At 39.5% G+C, this 16,379-nt stretch overlaps 1 protein-coding gene across 1 annotated transcript in view; it reads right to left on the reverse strand.

Annotated features, from left to right (window-relative positions):
• The window catches only part of LOC130138153 (COP9 signalosome complex subunit 4-like), a 29,023-nt gene extending 19,552 nt beyond the window's left edge, over positions 1-9,471 (reverse strand). The window contains exons 1-7 of the mRNA XM_056311306.1: positions 9,142-9,471; positions 8,872-9,023; positions 8,443-8,546; positions 8,230-8,290; positions 6,817-6,909; positions 6,618-6,718; positions 6,275-6,280 (exon numbers count right to left, since the gene is read on the reverse strand). Of these exons, the coding sequence (XP_056167281.1) occupies positions 6,275-6,280; positions 6,618-6,718; positions 6,817-6,909; positions 8,230-8,290; positions 8,443-8,546; positions 8,872-9,023; positions 9,142-9,271 (647 nt within the window). The 5' untranslated portion in view covers positions 9,272-9,471. The remainder of the gene's footprint in view (positions 1-6,274; positions 6,281-6,617; positions 6,719-6,816; positions 6,910-8,229; positions 8,291-8,442; positions 8,547-8,871; positions 9,024-9,141) is intronic.
• Positions 9,472-16,379: the final 6,908 nt, after the last annotated feature.

Consider the following 16,379-nt stretch of genomic DNA (forward strand, 5'->3'; position numbering starts at 1 on the left):
AGGTTTAGGACTGAATTGACAAAAAAAAAAGGTTTAGGACAAAATTGGCACAATTGAAATATGTTTATGACTTTTTTGGTAATTTTCTTTAATTTCTTTTAGTCAAAATGAGTGAGAAAATCAAGAAAAATAGCAAATGGAATCAGAAAATTCCATAAAAATAGTCATTAGTCTTATTTTAAATCCAATTTCATTAATACATCATCAATTTTGAAAATTTTCAATCGGGTATGTGTTTTTCCCAAAATTGGACAAAATCAAACCCGAATTAAACAAAAAATGCAATTAAATCTTTTCTAGTCATTTTTAAGTCATAGTGTCTTCACAAAAATGATTCTGGGATCTTGAATTACATGATGGTCACTCCAATTGCACAATTTGTTAAATAAATCAGAAAACCCCAAAATTCAATTGAAAATTAGGAATTTTGAGCCGAAATTGGGAATCGTGCCCAATTCGAAATTGTCGAACCATGAGACCGTCGTTTCTAGGGTTAATCAGATGTGTGTAATTCAATTTTGGCACCAATTTTGCCTAATCAGGTCATTAAGATATTGAATTGAACAAAACCCTATTAACGTGAGTACAAAAATTTAAAAATCTTAGACATGATTATGAAAAAAATTTGGGAAAATCACATATTTGGGTTCAAAATGTGATGAGAAATTCAATTTTGGGGTTTAATTTGGAAAATTGGATCAAAATCGAGCTTAATTTGCGAATTTAGTGAAAACTGGGCTTTCGAGATCGACCGGGTTAACCCGACCCGAGTCGGGATCCCATCTTCTTCGTCCGACGTCCACGTCAGCGCCGGCCGACCAAAAGTGGCCGGATGGACTGAATTGGCACAGTTGCAAAAGGTTTAGGACTGAATTGGCAAAAAAAAAGAGTTTAGGATTGAATTGGCACAATTGCAATAGGTTTATGACTTTTTTGGTAATTTTCCCTATCTCAACCACTTAAAGGGCGAGTCACATCCTAGAAACCATTCTTAGAGGTTGTTTCTACTTAATTCTGCATTATGGATTTTAATCGTTCTATGAACGTTCATACTGTAAAAGCAAATATGTCTCAAAATGTACGATTGCAACAATCGACTTTTTGTTATGGACTAAATTGATTCATTAAAAGTGATAAAGTGATTCATTACGCATCTTCCCCACGCCACTTTGTCGAAAGCTCATCCATCTAAATTAAATGCTAGTAGACCAATACTCTCCTCGCTTGTGCATATTAGTATTGGTAGGTGGTTTTACCCATATGCAACATTCTTGAGAAGAGCAAGTATACAGTGATTATTCGGCTGGAGGGGCTTCAAACTGACCTTAGGGAGGATGGCGGGAATCGTGGTTGAAGGTGCAGAGTCTGCCGAAAAATTGTCCAGTAACTCCTCGCCCATCACCACCGAAAGCATTTACATTTGCTGTTATGGTTTTGTGATCGAATGCTACTAACTTACCACGAAGGAAGAGACGGAATATCAGGTGATTGCCCCATCGAAGAGGTGCGCCTCACGGTTCCACCGACGGACGATCCATCGCTGCCGGTCCTGACATTCAGGACATGGGTTCTCGGCGTGGTCTCGTGCGTGATCTTGTCCTTCACCAACCAATTCTTCAGCTATAGGACTAACCAATACCGCATTTCGGCAATTTTAGCACAAATTGTTACACTTCCCCTGGGACGATTGATGGCCTTGACGCTCCCTTCGAGGCTGATCCAAGTCCCGTTCACGAGATGGGCATTCTCACTAAATCCAGGACCTTTCAATTTGAAAGAACATGTCCCGATCACCATCTTTGCCAACCTTGGGTCGTGCGGAGCTTATGCATTGCAAATTTTCACAATTTCCAAGGTTCTCTATCACGGGAGCATCAATATTATTGCAGCCTTCATGCTGTTACAGACGACTCAGGCACTTCAATTTCTTCATGTTATATAGTTACCATATTTCCTTACTTGCTCATTCCCCTATATTGAATTGTCTTCTTACCGAATGAATTTCAGATGCTTGTGACACGGCCCAAGGGAGCGAAGGGCTCCGAGCCCATCCGTGAACGAGACATGGCCCCTTACGTGCATGGGATATGGCCCATTCGTACATGAGACGTGACCTATTCGTGCAAGGCGCGAGCACCATTCGCGACTATTGACACATGATTTTTAGCTTATTTTTTTTTTCATATTTTCAAAAATCTCAAAATTAGGATTAGGAATTTTGGCCAAGCCTAGAAACCTATTTCTAAACCAAAAATTATTTTTCTTAGCATTTTCCTGAATTTTTTCTTTAATTTCTTTTAGTCAAATGAGTGAGAAAATCAAGAAAAATAGCAAATGAAATCAGAAAATTCCATAAAAATAGTCAGTAGTCTTCTTTAAAATCCAATTTCATTAGTACATCATCAATTTTGAAAAATATCAATCGGGAATGTGCTTTTCCCAAAATTGGGCCAAATCAAACCCGAATTAGACCAAAAATGCAATTAGATCTTTTATAGTCATTTTTAAGTCATAGTGTCTTCATAACAAATTATTCTGGGACCTTGAATTACATAATAGTCGGTCCAATTGCACAATTTGTTAAAGAAATCAGAAAACCCCAAAATTCAATTGAAAATTAGGAATTTTTGAATCCAAATTGGGAATCGTGTCCAATTCGAAATTGTCGAACCATGAGACCATCATTTCTACGGATAATAAGATGTGGGTAATTCAATTTTGGTACCAATTTTGCCTAATCAGGTCATTGAGGCATTGAATTGAACAAAATCCCAATAATCCGAATACAAAAGTTCAAAAATCTTGGACATGATTTTGTCAAAAATTGGGGAAAATCACATATTTGGGTTTAGAATGTTATGGGGAATTCAATTTTGGGATTTAATTTTGAAAATTCGGTTGAAATTAGGCTCAATTTGAATTTTTAATCAAAACCGGGACTGCCGAGTCGGCCGGGTCAACCCGACCCGACCCGGGTCAGCCTTCTTCTTCACTCGGTTCGCCCCAAAACGTGATGAACCCAGAAAATATCTTCTCAGATCCGCGATTTTGCTGACCTTCTCCGATCAAATTAACACGTTTTAATTGAGTTGGCCAGCTGGAAAATCTCCGGCTGGCGCCAGAAAGTCATTCCAACCGATCGGAAGGCAGTGGAAACGGATTTTGGGCGGGAAAAATTGATCAACAAAAGGGAGAAAAAACTGAACGTGATGAGAGAGCGTGTTCGACGAAATGCCAGAGAGAGAGAAGAGAGAGAGAGTGAGAAACAGTGTAAAGTTTAGAAAGAGTGAGAAACAGTGTAAAGTTTAGAAAGAGAGAGAGGAATAGAGATCCCTAGATCGAGTGATCTGCGCCGGGCGATTGAACGGTGCCGGCAAATCGATCATTCAAGGAGATCTCCTCCTCGGGTGACCAACAAAAGTCTGATCGCGAAGCTCTGAAAACCACGACTGTTTGGAGCATCCAGAGCTCATTCTGCGAATTCAAGACCACCAGGTTGAAGCTCAAGTATCAAGGAACGATTCCATAGGCACGGATCAATTCGGCGATTCCTCCTGATCATCGAACGAAGAAGGTAAACATCGCTCATGATCACGTTTTTCCAGAATTCCAGAATAGTGTTTTGGTTTGTTCGTGCATGTTTCTCTATGATTTTACTATATTAGGTGCTTAAAACGTGTTCTAATCGTGTTTTACTTTGCTTGATTGCATTTTTGACCGGAAAACATGCGTAAAATGTCTCGGTTGCCCATTAAATCACCTCGCCGGAGTTCGGGAGTCCTCGCCGGAGTGTCGCCGTGGCTTTAGGCCACTCAAGTTAGTCTTCCTTGATATTTGCTTGATGTTTTGTTAGTGATTAGAATCGAGTTAGATGGCTAGGGCGTTCTATATTGTGATTTGAAGATTTGGTCAGTTAATATAGAATAGTTGCAAGTTAGGTTTTACCTACCGGCTTTTTGCCGGCCGGCGATGGTTCGGCGGCGAATCTATGGGATAAGGACAATAGCCGGTCATATGAACTTGATGGTGGATCAAAAGAAATGGCGAAATAGTCGCCAGAAGATCGTCGGAGGAAGGCTCAAAACCATGGCCTCGAGAACTCAAAATAAGAAAATATGCACACTAGGTGCTCGGCGAAATGCCGAAGAGAAAATCACTAGAAATGACGCCGTTTTGGCGCTGTGCTCGCCGGAGGAAATGATTGGCTCCGGCGTCGGCAAGGCCCAGTTCGTCCAAGCCGAACCAAGTTGAACCGGGCCGATCCGGTTCATTTTTCCTTCGGGAAAATTAATAATAAATAATAAATAATAAATAAAAAAATTAGAAATTTTCAGAAAATTCATAAAAATTTCAAAAAATTAAAAATTTCATAAAAGTTAAAAATTTTTTGGAAAATTTATAAAAATCCAAAAAATTCAGAAAACATAAATAAAAAATGTGAAAAATTTAGAAAATCTATAAAAAATTCGAAAATTCGAAAATCCATAAATTTTTTTTTTCAGAAAATCATAAAAATCAATTCTCGGTTAATGAAATTCTCAGAAATTCAATTTTCAAAAAAAAATATAAATAAAAAATTTCAAAATTCACAGAATGGTTTAAAAACACTGTGGCCAACCTTAAAAAGTGAAATTTGAATTCTTTGAAGTGCCCAAGTGACATTTTTAGAAAATCTCAAATTCAAGGGTCATAACCCCTAAAAAACCCTAAAACCCTAAAAAGACACAAATCATGAAATGAACAAGCCTTTAGGGTTTCATTAGAGTTTGGATGTTTTGGTTGGATTTCATTTTTAGAGACAATTTAGGATTGTTTGGTTTGATTGACCTTAATTGAGCATTTAATTCTTGATTGATTTTCCCCGCAATTAGAATGTATAGGATTAGTGGGTAAGCCTCGGAAACTTGCATGACACATTAGACATCGTATCGTTAGGTACCGAAAGGGCGTTAGAGATCTCAATTTAGGATCATTAACGTAACCAAGTCGCCGTATTCAGAATCTCTGGTTCATAGAATCGTGGTATTTCCCTCATACCCCGATTAGGTTTCTAGTCAACCTACCAACAATGACCAGTAGCGACTCCAAAATCGAGAACTTAGACTAAATAGGAAATTATCATCTGCTGTCACGTGAGGTATGGTCTAGGAGAGACCCTTGCACGGAAATACCTCCTTAGCGCGCAAACCTCGAAAACCCAAAAAATCAGCACGGCGCGACAGGCTTGGCGACTCCGCTGGGGATTTACCTTTTCTAAGTAGACGTAGGCCTAGATAGAACGATACACTTGTGATTTATGCTCGCAAGGATCCCAGGTATGTCCCCTGACAATTGTGTTAAATGTTTTTGCAGATGGGAGGTATAAGGGGTGCGGTTTGTGTTTAACCTTTGTTTTGCAGGATGGTGTCGGGAATGAATGTGAAATGATTATTTTAGAAGTGCTGTTTGATTATTAATTGCTATGCATGCATTTGAATAGCTTAAGCACTACACCATTAGCACACACAACCTGTAGCCCAACCCCGGCTACAATTAGGTCTACCTTTAGGAGGTATATGTTTAGCCGAAACTGTGAGCCGATTGCTCATGGGATCGTTTAAATATAATACCGATCACCGAGATGAATAATATTCCTTCACTTTAGGCTGATTGCCCATTGGGATAAAATCCCTTATCCATTAAGGTGGTGACCTCAAGCCTTTAGAATACCTTACCCTTTTTAGGAGTCAGAACCTCACTGGTTGCATTCGCTTCTCTTTGTGGTTGGTATACCTAAAATCAAACCGAAACATTTTGGTAAGAAACTATCGTTCCACTTCCTTCTTTTATAATTTTGCAAACTAGTTGGCACATTTTTTTCAAAAAAAAAATGCCTAAATAATGATAAATGATTGGTTTAAATGCCATTTTCATATTAGAATGAATGATTAAGGCGTCGTATTCCATTATGACCATTCTTTCATTTTTAGATAAAATGTATAGGTCCGCGACATTCAATTGTTTATCCATTTATTTCGATATATTCGAAATTGTAAACCATAGTTTAGAACTTTATGGTCTAAATGGAATATGACGAAATGGGCATCTACACCAAACATTGAATTCATCCCTGATTTCAATTATATGCTCTTTTAAGGCCTAAACGGATTTAAAGTGACATTTGCATTACTTTTTAAGTATGCAAATATACTTTACCTCCATTTTACCTTAAAATGACATATAATTGAAATGGAGGCATTAAAATTAATCGGTAATTCATGGTGAATAATAATCAATTTCTTTTATGTGCTTTAGATCGAAATGGGGAAACTAGAAAATTGAGGAGAAATGCTTTAGGTTTTCCATGCTTGGCCCTTCAAATAATAGCAAACTTATAAAGAAGTGTTAAAGATTCTGTCACGTACAGGTTTTTAATAAATGACATCCAAAAACATACAGGTTTGCAATGCTTGTTAGACAACGGCATATATATAATATATGCGTTATCTATGGGAAAAAAATGACTGAAACCAGATAGTTTCCACCCATAAAAGAGAATGAAGGAATTCAATCTGATCATCAAGTCTCAATAGACATCAAATATCACAAAAAGACAGTAGACTGTTCACTGTACATACTCATCTCCTATTTGTCGCTTCTCAATCTGAGATATATCATAATACCGCAATGCGGCTTCTAAGAACTTTCTCTTCAAATCTAAAATCCTTGCATAACAAACCTGATAAGAAGAGAAAATCATAACAAGTTAACAATCAATTTGACAAAAGCTAGCTTAAAATAGTTATCCTTGCTGTTACACATCAAACAAGGGCAAACCTTGTATTGTAAATTCAAAACTTCATGCTGACTATTGCTAACTAGGAACGAAGCTTTGTTGATGAAAGCTTCCGCATTTACAGCATCGTCATCCTGAAACAAACAAGAAATAGAACACAGCAATTGCTATACGTACCAAGACTTCAAGATTAGTGATTTAGAGATTGCAAAGATAGTCCAGAGACGGAAAGCGTGCACATTTCAAGTGATGTGCTCAATCCCAACCGACATGATAACAGCTACAAGCAATGTGTCTGAAGGCTATGACATAATGAATAAACTAACTACAAAAAGTAATGGGGCAGTTTGGTTCATGGAGAATTCCCAAAATTTCATTACCATTTTCATGATGAAAAATGATCTGAAAATAGGCTTGGCAAGATTTCGAAAACTGATTTTCAATGAAAGGACAGGGAAGTGATTTCCATTCTTTTGCTACAAGACTGAAAACAACAAAATGATGTCACTCTCTTTTTCCCGTGTTTTCACTTTTGCAGGCAGAAAACACCGAAGTGCATTATTCCTTCTTCATCTTCATTGGAGGTTACGCCAAGAAAACAATCCAGCTTCAATCGAGCAAAGGAGTAGTCAATTGAGGGTGGCCGAGACTCCCTTAAGTTTTGTGCATGACAGAACTGGATTAAGGTGTATCTACCAACAATCAGTATACATACAATCGCTCCAGTCTGCCACTGTATGGAGTGGTGCTAAACGAATTGGGTTGTGGAGGTGCTAGCCGTGATGCTTTGCAGCATTGTCTGGGATTTGATATGGGCGTATGTACTGGAATTTGGTGCTCGAGATCAAAGCCATCACCAGCTTGCCTGATAACTTGGCAAGTAATCAACAACAGAACATGAAGCACGGCATCACAATCTAAAATTCATTTGCCGTTCTTCCAATGGTCTTCACAAGATGGATTAATAGAAGGTTTCGTTTGTATACTGGAGGACTTTGGTAATGATTCAGGATTGGAGTTCTTAATATTTCTTGTTGAACTGAGGTGTATATAATGGGATTTTCCTCCACGTCATATATGTATAAACATCATGACCTCGACTTCTTTAATACCTCAGATCATACTATCTGTTGTTGAGCAGTTTTTTGATAAAATTTACCGTATGATGGGATAGATGTGGACATTGTAATTCTCAAATTCATTTCAATTGTGAACTAAAAAAACCAAACATGTTTGCATAATTTTCATTGCGATAGAGAATTCTCTTTTTCACATATCACATACCAAACATGTTTCCAAAGAAATTGAAGATGAAAACTAAAGGTGTTCTCATTTCCATTTTCACTGGAAACATTTTCCAGTACCAGCCCTAGTATTTCAAATTTGTTGGTTCATAGGCATCACAAGTTGACCACCGTCACTTCAGAAAAAAGTTATTGTATAAAGGTCCTCACCTCAAGGTATAGGCGAGCAATTTGGACACATTTTGACAATCTGAAATTATCATCTATCATCCTGATGACATAAGACAAGATTCAATGCTGACTCAAGATATTAAACCATTTAGATATAAAATAGCAAAAGCCAGTAAATATTGCATGGAGATGATGATACAAATACGTCATGAGCTAAATGCATGAAGGTGAACGTTAAACTCGCACCCATACCTCATTGCTGAGTCTAGGTCAATGCCACTAAGCATTTGAGCTGCTTTTGACCATTGTTGCTCTGATTCATATAATTCTGCAAGCTTCTCTCTAATTATTAGTGGCTGCCACTCAGATAGGAGTAACTATCAACCATCAACAGTTTCAATACATTACAATATAAGCTTAAGAACTTTAAACCCCCCCAGCAGACATTAATCAAAGTACCACCATCACAAAAAGGATAAGGAAGGAGTTCCCCACCCTCTACTCCAATATAAATGCTCGAAGGGGTCGAGCGAAATTGATTGATCTATCTTAAAACAATTCATCTCGGTGCAGTATCTATTAAGGTGTCATCAATGAGAACAAAAGATTCTAGAATCAAATTCGGTCAACATCTGCGCTTTCCAGGGGGCTTAACAAGAGAGCGAATGATAAAAACTCAACCTGCTCTTCAAACGAAACGACTCTAGGCTGTATTTGGGCGAGCGTGTAATGCGCAATCTCCTTCTGCGTCTCCGGGGCCAGAACCCCCAATTCCTGGGCGAAGTTCTGCAGCAGCTGCCGCGACACCACGAGCGGCACATCATCGGAGAGCACTGCAGAATGCCCCCCACAACAAGAACAAAAACAAGAACAGCATTCGCGAATTAGCTTTCGACACTAGCAAGAGATGCCAGGGGGAATTTGTCGGGGGTCCGGAAGAGAGCACTCAACTGTGATCGATGAACTTCTTGGCCTGGGCGATGTCGTTGGAGGCGAGGACGGGGGCCAAGATGTGCTTGTACTGTTCGATCCTCTGCCTCTGGTCCATGATTGAAGAAGCGCTCGCTAGGGCTCCCTCCATTGCACCTGGCCTTCGAACGACAGGGAAAAACCCTAGCTCTCCGGGGGCGACGGCAAGAGGTACCGGCGGTGCGCCGCCGGAGCTGACCCTGACTGCGTTTGTCTTCCGGCGAGTGAATTCGCCGTCGAGTGATGCCGGTAAAAGATGAAAGGCGAAGGTGGAGATGAAACAGCTGTTGCCGTTTGCTCTGGAGTTTTTATACATGCATGTCGTGTATGTCTATTGATTTTTACCCCGAAATCGAAATCGAAATCAAACCAGTCTTTTTACTTTTGATTTCCACCTAATTACAATTTCACACCGCAATAATTTATTTTTTTTTAAAATCCGAAATATCTGAAATTTCACGAAATGCAAAAGATTCACATATGATTTTGTTCAAAAACTTGAAAAAATTTAATGATATTCTAAATTTCAACGACAAAGCAAAAAGGTTATTTCTTATTTTCACTTTAGTTCAAACAAACATACCATGATAGCGTGCTTTTTATGTTTATTATGTTTGTCTCGAAATTATATTACCTTGGTTAGTATGATTAAGAAATTATTCGTGTATTTACATACTAGTAGGTGTGCCTCTATACTATATTGAGTGACTAATCATGGTACAATAGTAATTGAGTTAATAATGTATAATATTGGATGAGATGTAAAATTTTAATTTACCTATAAATTAAATTTCTAATACTTAAATTCCTAAAAATTTTTGAATTTTAAATTTGAATCTTTATTATTCTTTCGGAAAGTTAAACCCCTATTATCTTATAAAACTAGTACTTATATGACCTTTGCCACTGTACAATTCTTTTATCGTGAAAGTCGTGTTAAAAAATTACAAAATTATAAGACTACTTATTTCACTTGTCAATTAAAATATGATCTAAATACATCATAAAGTTCTCATCTCAAATTTAGTGAAGCTCATTGAACAAAATGATTAGAAATTGATGAAATGTTTATCTTCTGGGATATGATTAGAAATTGTTCCCTCGTGGTTTGATTAGATTAGTTTTTTAATAATCTAAATATACCTCATATTAATGGTTTCATTAAAACAACTAGGATTAATAGATTAACAAATAATTGGAAATAAAATTAGTAACTTTCGGCTAAGATATAAAAAGAATTGACATTATCCATTCATGACTCAGCTCTCGTCGTAATTATTTGAAAGAGAAAGAATCTCATGAGAAAAAAAAGAGTATCAATCATGATGGAATAATAAATAAATAAAAATATAGAATTAAAGATCCTTTTAATATATTAAATAGAACATTTAGATGTATTAAATAAAATAGGGCTTAATATCCTAAAAAAAACTTTCGAGTTTTGCTTCAGTCCCAACTCTATCATAAACTTTTTTTTGTCTCATTAAAAAACCCCAAACTTTAGTTCCAATCACAATTCTACCATAAACTTTTTTTGTCTCATAAAAAACCCCAATTATAGGTCAATTTCCAATTCTTTCCTAAACTTTTTTGGTCTAATAAAAAACCCCACCTTTAGTTCTAGATCCAATTTTATCCTAAATTTTTTGTTTCTCATAAAAAATTACCAACTTTTACTTGAGTCTCTATTTCCATTAACCTACCATTCAAAATCGATCTTAATGATCTTACGTGGCATTTTCACGTTGTTACTTTAGTTTTTCCCCAAATTTCAGATCTAAGAAAACATCTTTTGGAGAGGGAAAATTGTTCAAAAAGTCCTGTACCTATTGTACGGCGATCAATCCAATCCTAAATCTTTCAATTTTGTCTATTCAGTCCTAAACCTCTTGAAAAGTTATCAATTCAATCATAAACATTTCAATTGTGCTAATTTAGTTCTAAACATTTTTGTGATTTGTCAATTTAGTCATAAACCTTTTAATGAATTGCCAATTTAGTCCTTCCAACTAATTTTGGTCAGAAATCGTTAACGTGATGGTCCAGTCGACACCGGTTGTCTTACGTGGCGATGAAGTAGATAAATTTTTATTTTATAAAAGGAACTCCGAATTTTTTATTGATTTTTTCTTTTCTGTTCTTTTCTTTTTTCCTTTCTTCTTCATTGAGCTGTCGACCTCCGCAGCCCTTGCTAGGCCGTCACCGACCACAGTGAGGGCAGGCGAGGGTTGCCGGGCTTTGCCTAATGGCCGCTGGCTCAATGAAGAAGATAGGAGAGAAAGAAAAGAAAAGAATAAAAAAATAAGAAAAATCAATAAAAAATTCAGAATTTTTTTTAAAAAATAAAAAAATTATATACATTAGTGCCACGTAGGATGGCAGGCGCTGATTAGACTGCTCGTCAACGATTTTTGGCCAAAATTAGCCGAAAGGACTAAATTGACAATTCGTTAAAAGGTTTATGACTAAATTGGCAAATTATAAAAAATTTTAGGATTAAATTGGTACAATTAAAAGGTTTAGAACCGAATTGGCAAAATTGAAAAGTTTATGACTAAATTGGCCGCTGTTCAATAGGTTTAAGACTTTTTGGATAATTTTTCCCTTTTGGAGATAAATTTCCATATTAGCCCAAACAATGTCTTCTTATATTTGAAATTTGGTAAAAACTAGAGCAATTAGGATTGGCTTTCTTCAATTGCTCTTAATCTTAAGAAGTTTTCCATCCATCTCACTCAGGGATCTTGGATTTTGCGCTCGGTTTTCGATATCTCATGCTCGGGAGTGTTCCATCTCCTACCAAATAGCCCAAATGTGGGTCAAAGCATATGGTAGAGAAGGAGGATTCAAGGTGGTTCAGTCAAGTAACCAGTAACCCTTGCTTCTAATCCTAGTGTCCATGGCACATTCTCGTTAATCCATGAGTAGAGGATTGTATAGACACATAGATCCATGGATCAATACATCTCAATCCGTTGACCTAGAGATGTTAAACCTACATAGATTATTTGGATTGGGGTGAGACCTACAAAAACACTTAAAGGTTAGGCGTCTTAAGACACTTGTTTATATCTTTTAGAAAGAGTCGCGCGCCTCTATCTTCCAAAAGGAAAAAAAGATCTCTGAGAGCTGATAATAACACAACACATTGATTTCATGACCAATATGCCCAAGCTGCTCATTTACCAAAAAGGTATGCTTCTTTATTGAGCCTTTCGAGCATGTTCTATCGATATAGGTAGGAAAAATGATAATCTTATAAAAATCTCAATCAGATCAAGTCGGGATGAAATAGGTCAATCCTTTCTTCTTGCGAAAGAATAAAAAGCATGAAGTAATAAAATATAAAATATAGAATAGTAGAGTAGTTTAATACAATAGAATTAATACATTGATTCTCTCAACTCACGAACAAGATCCAAGAATAAGAGGCCATCTTAGGTTACTTTGCTACTACAACCTGTTAAGGTCATATAGCTACCACAACATTTCCAAGTGGGAGAACTTGCGCTCAGGACACTCGGCTTGAGACGGTCGAACAGTTCGTGTTTGGGAGTTTTCCATCTCTCGATTGTCAACGAGAAATTTTGGATGGAGGGTTAACAGGTGCAGATTTGTAACTCAAGTAAAAATTAGTAGTTTTTTACGAGACTAAACAAATTTTAGGTAAAATTGAAACTGGACAGTAGAATTGAGACATTACCTAAAGTTTGGGGTTTTTCACGGGACAAAAAAAAGTTTAGATTAAAATAGGAACCGTATTTAAAGTTGGGATTTTTTTATCGGACGGAAAAAAATTTAGGGTAGAATTAGGACTCGACCTAAATTGAGATTTTCTTAGAATATTAGGCCATAAAAATGGGCTAAAGGGAGATGATTCATGCTAACACTAACACATAAACTGTAAACTTCTCACTTGCGTCCATTCCCTCCATGTCTTTTGTTACGCGGGTGTCTGCGTTACCATCTTCCATTATCTTCCCATTGCTCCACCTGGACGAACCTTCAAGGTTTCTCTCCTTGTCCGTCCTTCACCCCGAGACTCCGCGTACTCCTCTAGGCTCTAGCGTCGCCCCTTCATACCGTTCGCCGTTCATCGTCTCGCTCTTCTCTCCTCCCATGTATGCGCACAAGCGCTCGTAGAGGAACGTATCCTCTTTTGTGCCTGTCCGACGAAGATCATGTCATCTCCGCAGTCCTTGGCGCAGTAGTCTCATCATTAAAGGTCTTTGGCTGTACGTACCCGATCTGTGTTCCACAGAAACGCCTCCATGGCATTTTACAGCTACAAGGACTACTTCGCCTACACGCCTCGGTTTCGGGTATTTCTCTATCAAACAGAAGTCGGCAATGCCAATGACAACATTCCATTGCTATAAGACGGGCGGCCAGCGGTGGCGTAAGACTTGAGCCTGTTCATCCTTTGACTCTGCCATGTTCCCCACCCCCATGATGACACCAAGTGAATAGGATGCCGAAGAATGGAGCTCGCTTTTTACGAAAACTGTCCTTAAATTCGATTCACCTGAAAATTCCAAGGACGTGATAGCGGCGATTACCATACTGGAAGTACATCATGTTTGGAGAATGAGTTAGATTTATATATCTAACAGATGTTATGTACTCAAAGAAGAAGGGACAACAATATTTGGTTGTAGTAACCATGATGGATATTACAATATGTGGAAGATAAGAGGAAAAAACAAAGAGTGTAAATGAATAAGTGCACAAAACAAAATGTGGAAGATAAGACGGAAGTAGAACTTCGGGAAGTCAGAATGGTCAATTTTGTATAATATCTCATTTTATAGCAGTATAGATAGATATACTGTTTTATCTTAATAAATTCCTACAACATCCTTAATTTTGTCCCCCTCCCAAATTTCTCAAATTTCTTGAAATTTCAATGATTAGGAAAGTATTTTTCTTATAATAATAATGCTTTAAATAGGATATATGAGGTAATTAAGTTAATAATTTGCTTTCAATTTGATAAAAAAACAAGTTTTATGGTTGTGGAATGTGACATTCGCTATTTTATTTAGAAACACTGAATTTCATTACTAGAGAAAAGTCCGCGGAAATAGTTCAACCACTTCAGAAAAATAGAAGGTCCCATAGTATGTGGTAATCTACCGGAGCTTATTAGATCAAAGTGATATGCTTCTAGCTAAAGGGAGACCTTTGACCAAGACTTGAACTATGCTTTCACAAATTTCTTTATACTTGTGCTTAGGGGTGTTAATGAGTCGGGTCGGATCGGGTCGGGTTTCGTGATACCCTACCTGACCCGAAACCAACAGGATCGCGCTTGACCCGCCCAGACCTTGCCCAAGACCCTGTTCAGCATATACCCCAAGGGCTGGGTCAGGCCGGGCCCGATCTGGTTTCGGGTTTTTTTTTTTTTTTTTGCAGCAAATAGATTGGAAATTGCTGTGAACCTCTTGAACTCTCTGAACTCTCTTGAACTTTCTAGTTTTTTCCGGACATCCCCCCGCTCGAACTCTCTTGAACTTTTCGCCATCATTGCTGCCGTTAGACGGCCGGCGCAGCACGATGACCGGATTGAACGGGGACCGGTTGCCCCGTTCCTGTGGCTTCGGCGCAGGACCGGGCCGGGGCTCTGGTCCTGACCCGACCGCGACCCGATCATGTACATCATGGCGGTGGGGAACTTCCTGCCCCGGGCATTGGTGGCGATCGGCGGCTGCGGCGGCGCGTTCTCAATCTCCTCGACGAACCCGCTGTCACAATTGGGGCAAGTGATCGAGTCTTGGCTCCAAACCCTAATGAAACGGCTGCACCTGTAGCACCAGTAAGACGACGTCGCCGAAGACATCTAATGATCCCCCGGAACTTGACGACCAATCGAACCCAACCCCGAAATCCACCCCCCTTCTTCCTCCTCCTCCTTCTGCTACAGATCCTTGGAGCAAGAAAACCCAACCCTGACAACCCTAAAAATCAAAACTTTGGCTCGAGCGCCATCGAATCCGAGTCTATTTTCTACTATAAACGGTCGAAAGAAACCCTAATTCGCGGAACCCAGATCACAGAAGAGGATCGATTCCATGGAGAGAGGTTCAATTGGGGAGATTGACAGTTCGAGGATGAGCAAAGATTGCATTTTTGCTTTGCTCATCCTCAGTGATGGACTGACGCTAAGCTGCAGGGGAGTTTGTGCTCTGCGGCTGCGCAAAAAGTGAGAGAGAGGAGAGAGAAGGGGAGAGACGAGAGAGAGGGAGATGTGTGGACTATGGCCCGTGGGTGGTCTCGCGGTGTCAATGGGTCAGGCCTAACCCTATCCTAACATAGGGCCTATTTGGTTGGGCATTTGAAAGCTACTTTGGGGCTCTAAAGTCCCTTCAGCAAATGCAAAATTGTTTGGCAAGCTTTGAGGAGATACAATTGCATCTCCAAAGCCCTCTAAGGGACTTTGGTTGAATGGAGGGATGGAGGAGCTTTGGGGACTTGCATTTTCGGAATGCAATGTGCACTGTTCATCTTCCCGACTGAGACCAGCGACCGCTGCCTGAGGGGTCCGGCCACCGCCGTCTGGGGGTTGGCCGACGTCCGGTGACCGCCGCTTGGGGGTCGGCCGACCCCGGCAATCGCCGCCCGGGTCGGCCTACCCCCAGCGGCGATCGCGGCCTCGCGCGACCCGGGCGACGCCGCCCGAGGTCGCGTGACCTCGGCGGCGTCGCCCGGGTCGCGCGACCTAGGCGCCGCCTAAGGTCGGCCAACCCCGAGGCGGCGGTCGCCGGCCTCGCGCGACCTAGGCGACGCCGCTTTGAGGTCGCGCAACCCTCCGGCAGCGGTCGCCGGGGTCGCGCAACCCAGGCGACGCCTGAGGTCACGCAACCCATGCGATGCCTGAGGTCGCGCGACCTCAGGCGAGGCTAGCCGACGGCCAGATCTGGCAGCTGGAGCTTGGCCGGCGGCCAGCCGACCATGGCTCTTCCTTCTTTGCTTTTTTTTTAAATATTAGCAAAAGTTCTTCACAAAATTAATTTTTACCAAACGGTATTTAGACCAAAGTTGCTTTCAAATGTGATTTTAAAATACACGTTACCAAACACTACTTGCATTTTGAAAAACCCCTTTAGCTCAAAGGTATTTGCATATATGCAAATGCTTTCCCCAAAAGCCAAACCAAACAGGCCCATAGTAATACCCATACCTAAAAGCCCTACTCAAAGAAGACAAACCCCAATCCTAAA

Source organism: Syzygium oleosum, unplaced genomic scaffold (genome assembly GCF_021117445.2).
Source record: "Syzygium oleosum isolate NSW1041296 unplaced genomic scaffold, Sole_v2.1 Sole_v2.05, whole genome shotgun sequence".
NCBI classification, from domain to species: Eukaryota; Viridiplantae; Streptophyta; class Magnoliopsida; order Myrtales; family Myrtaceae; genus Syzygium; species Syzygium oleosum.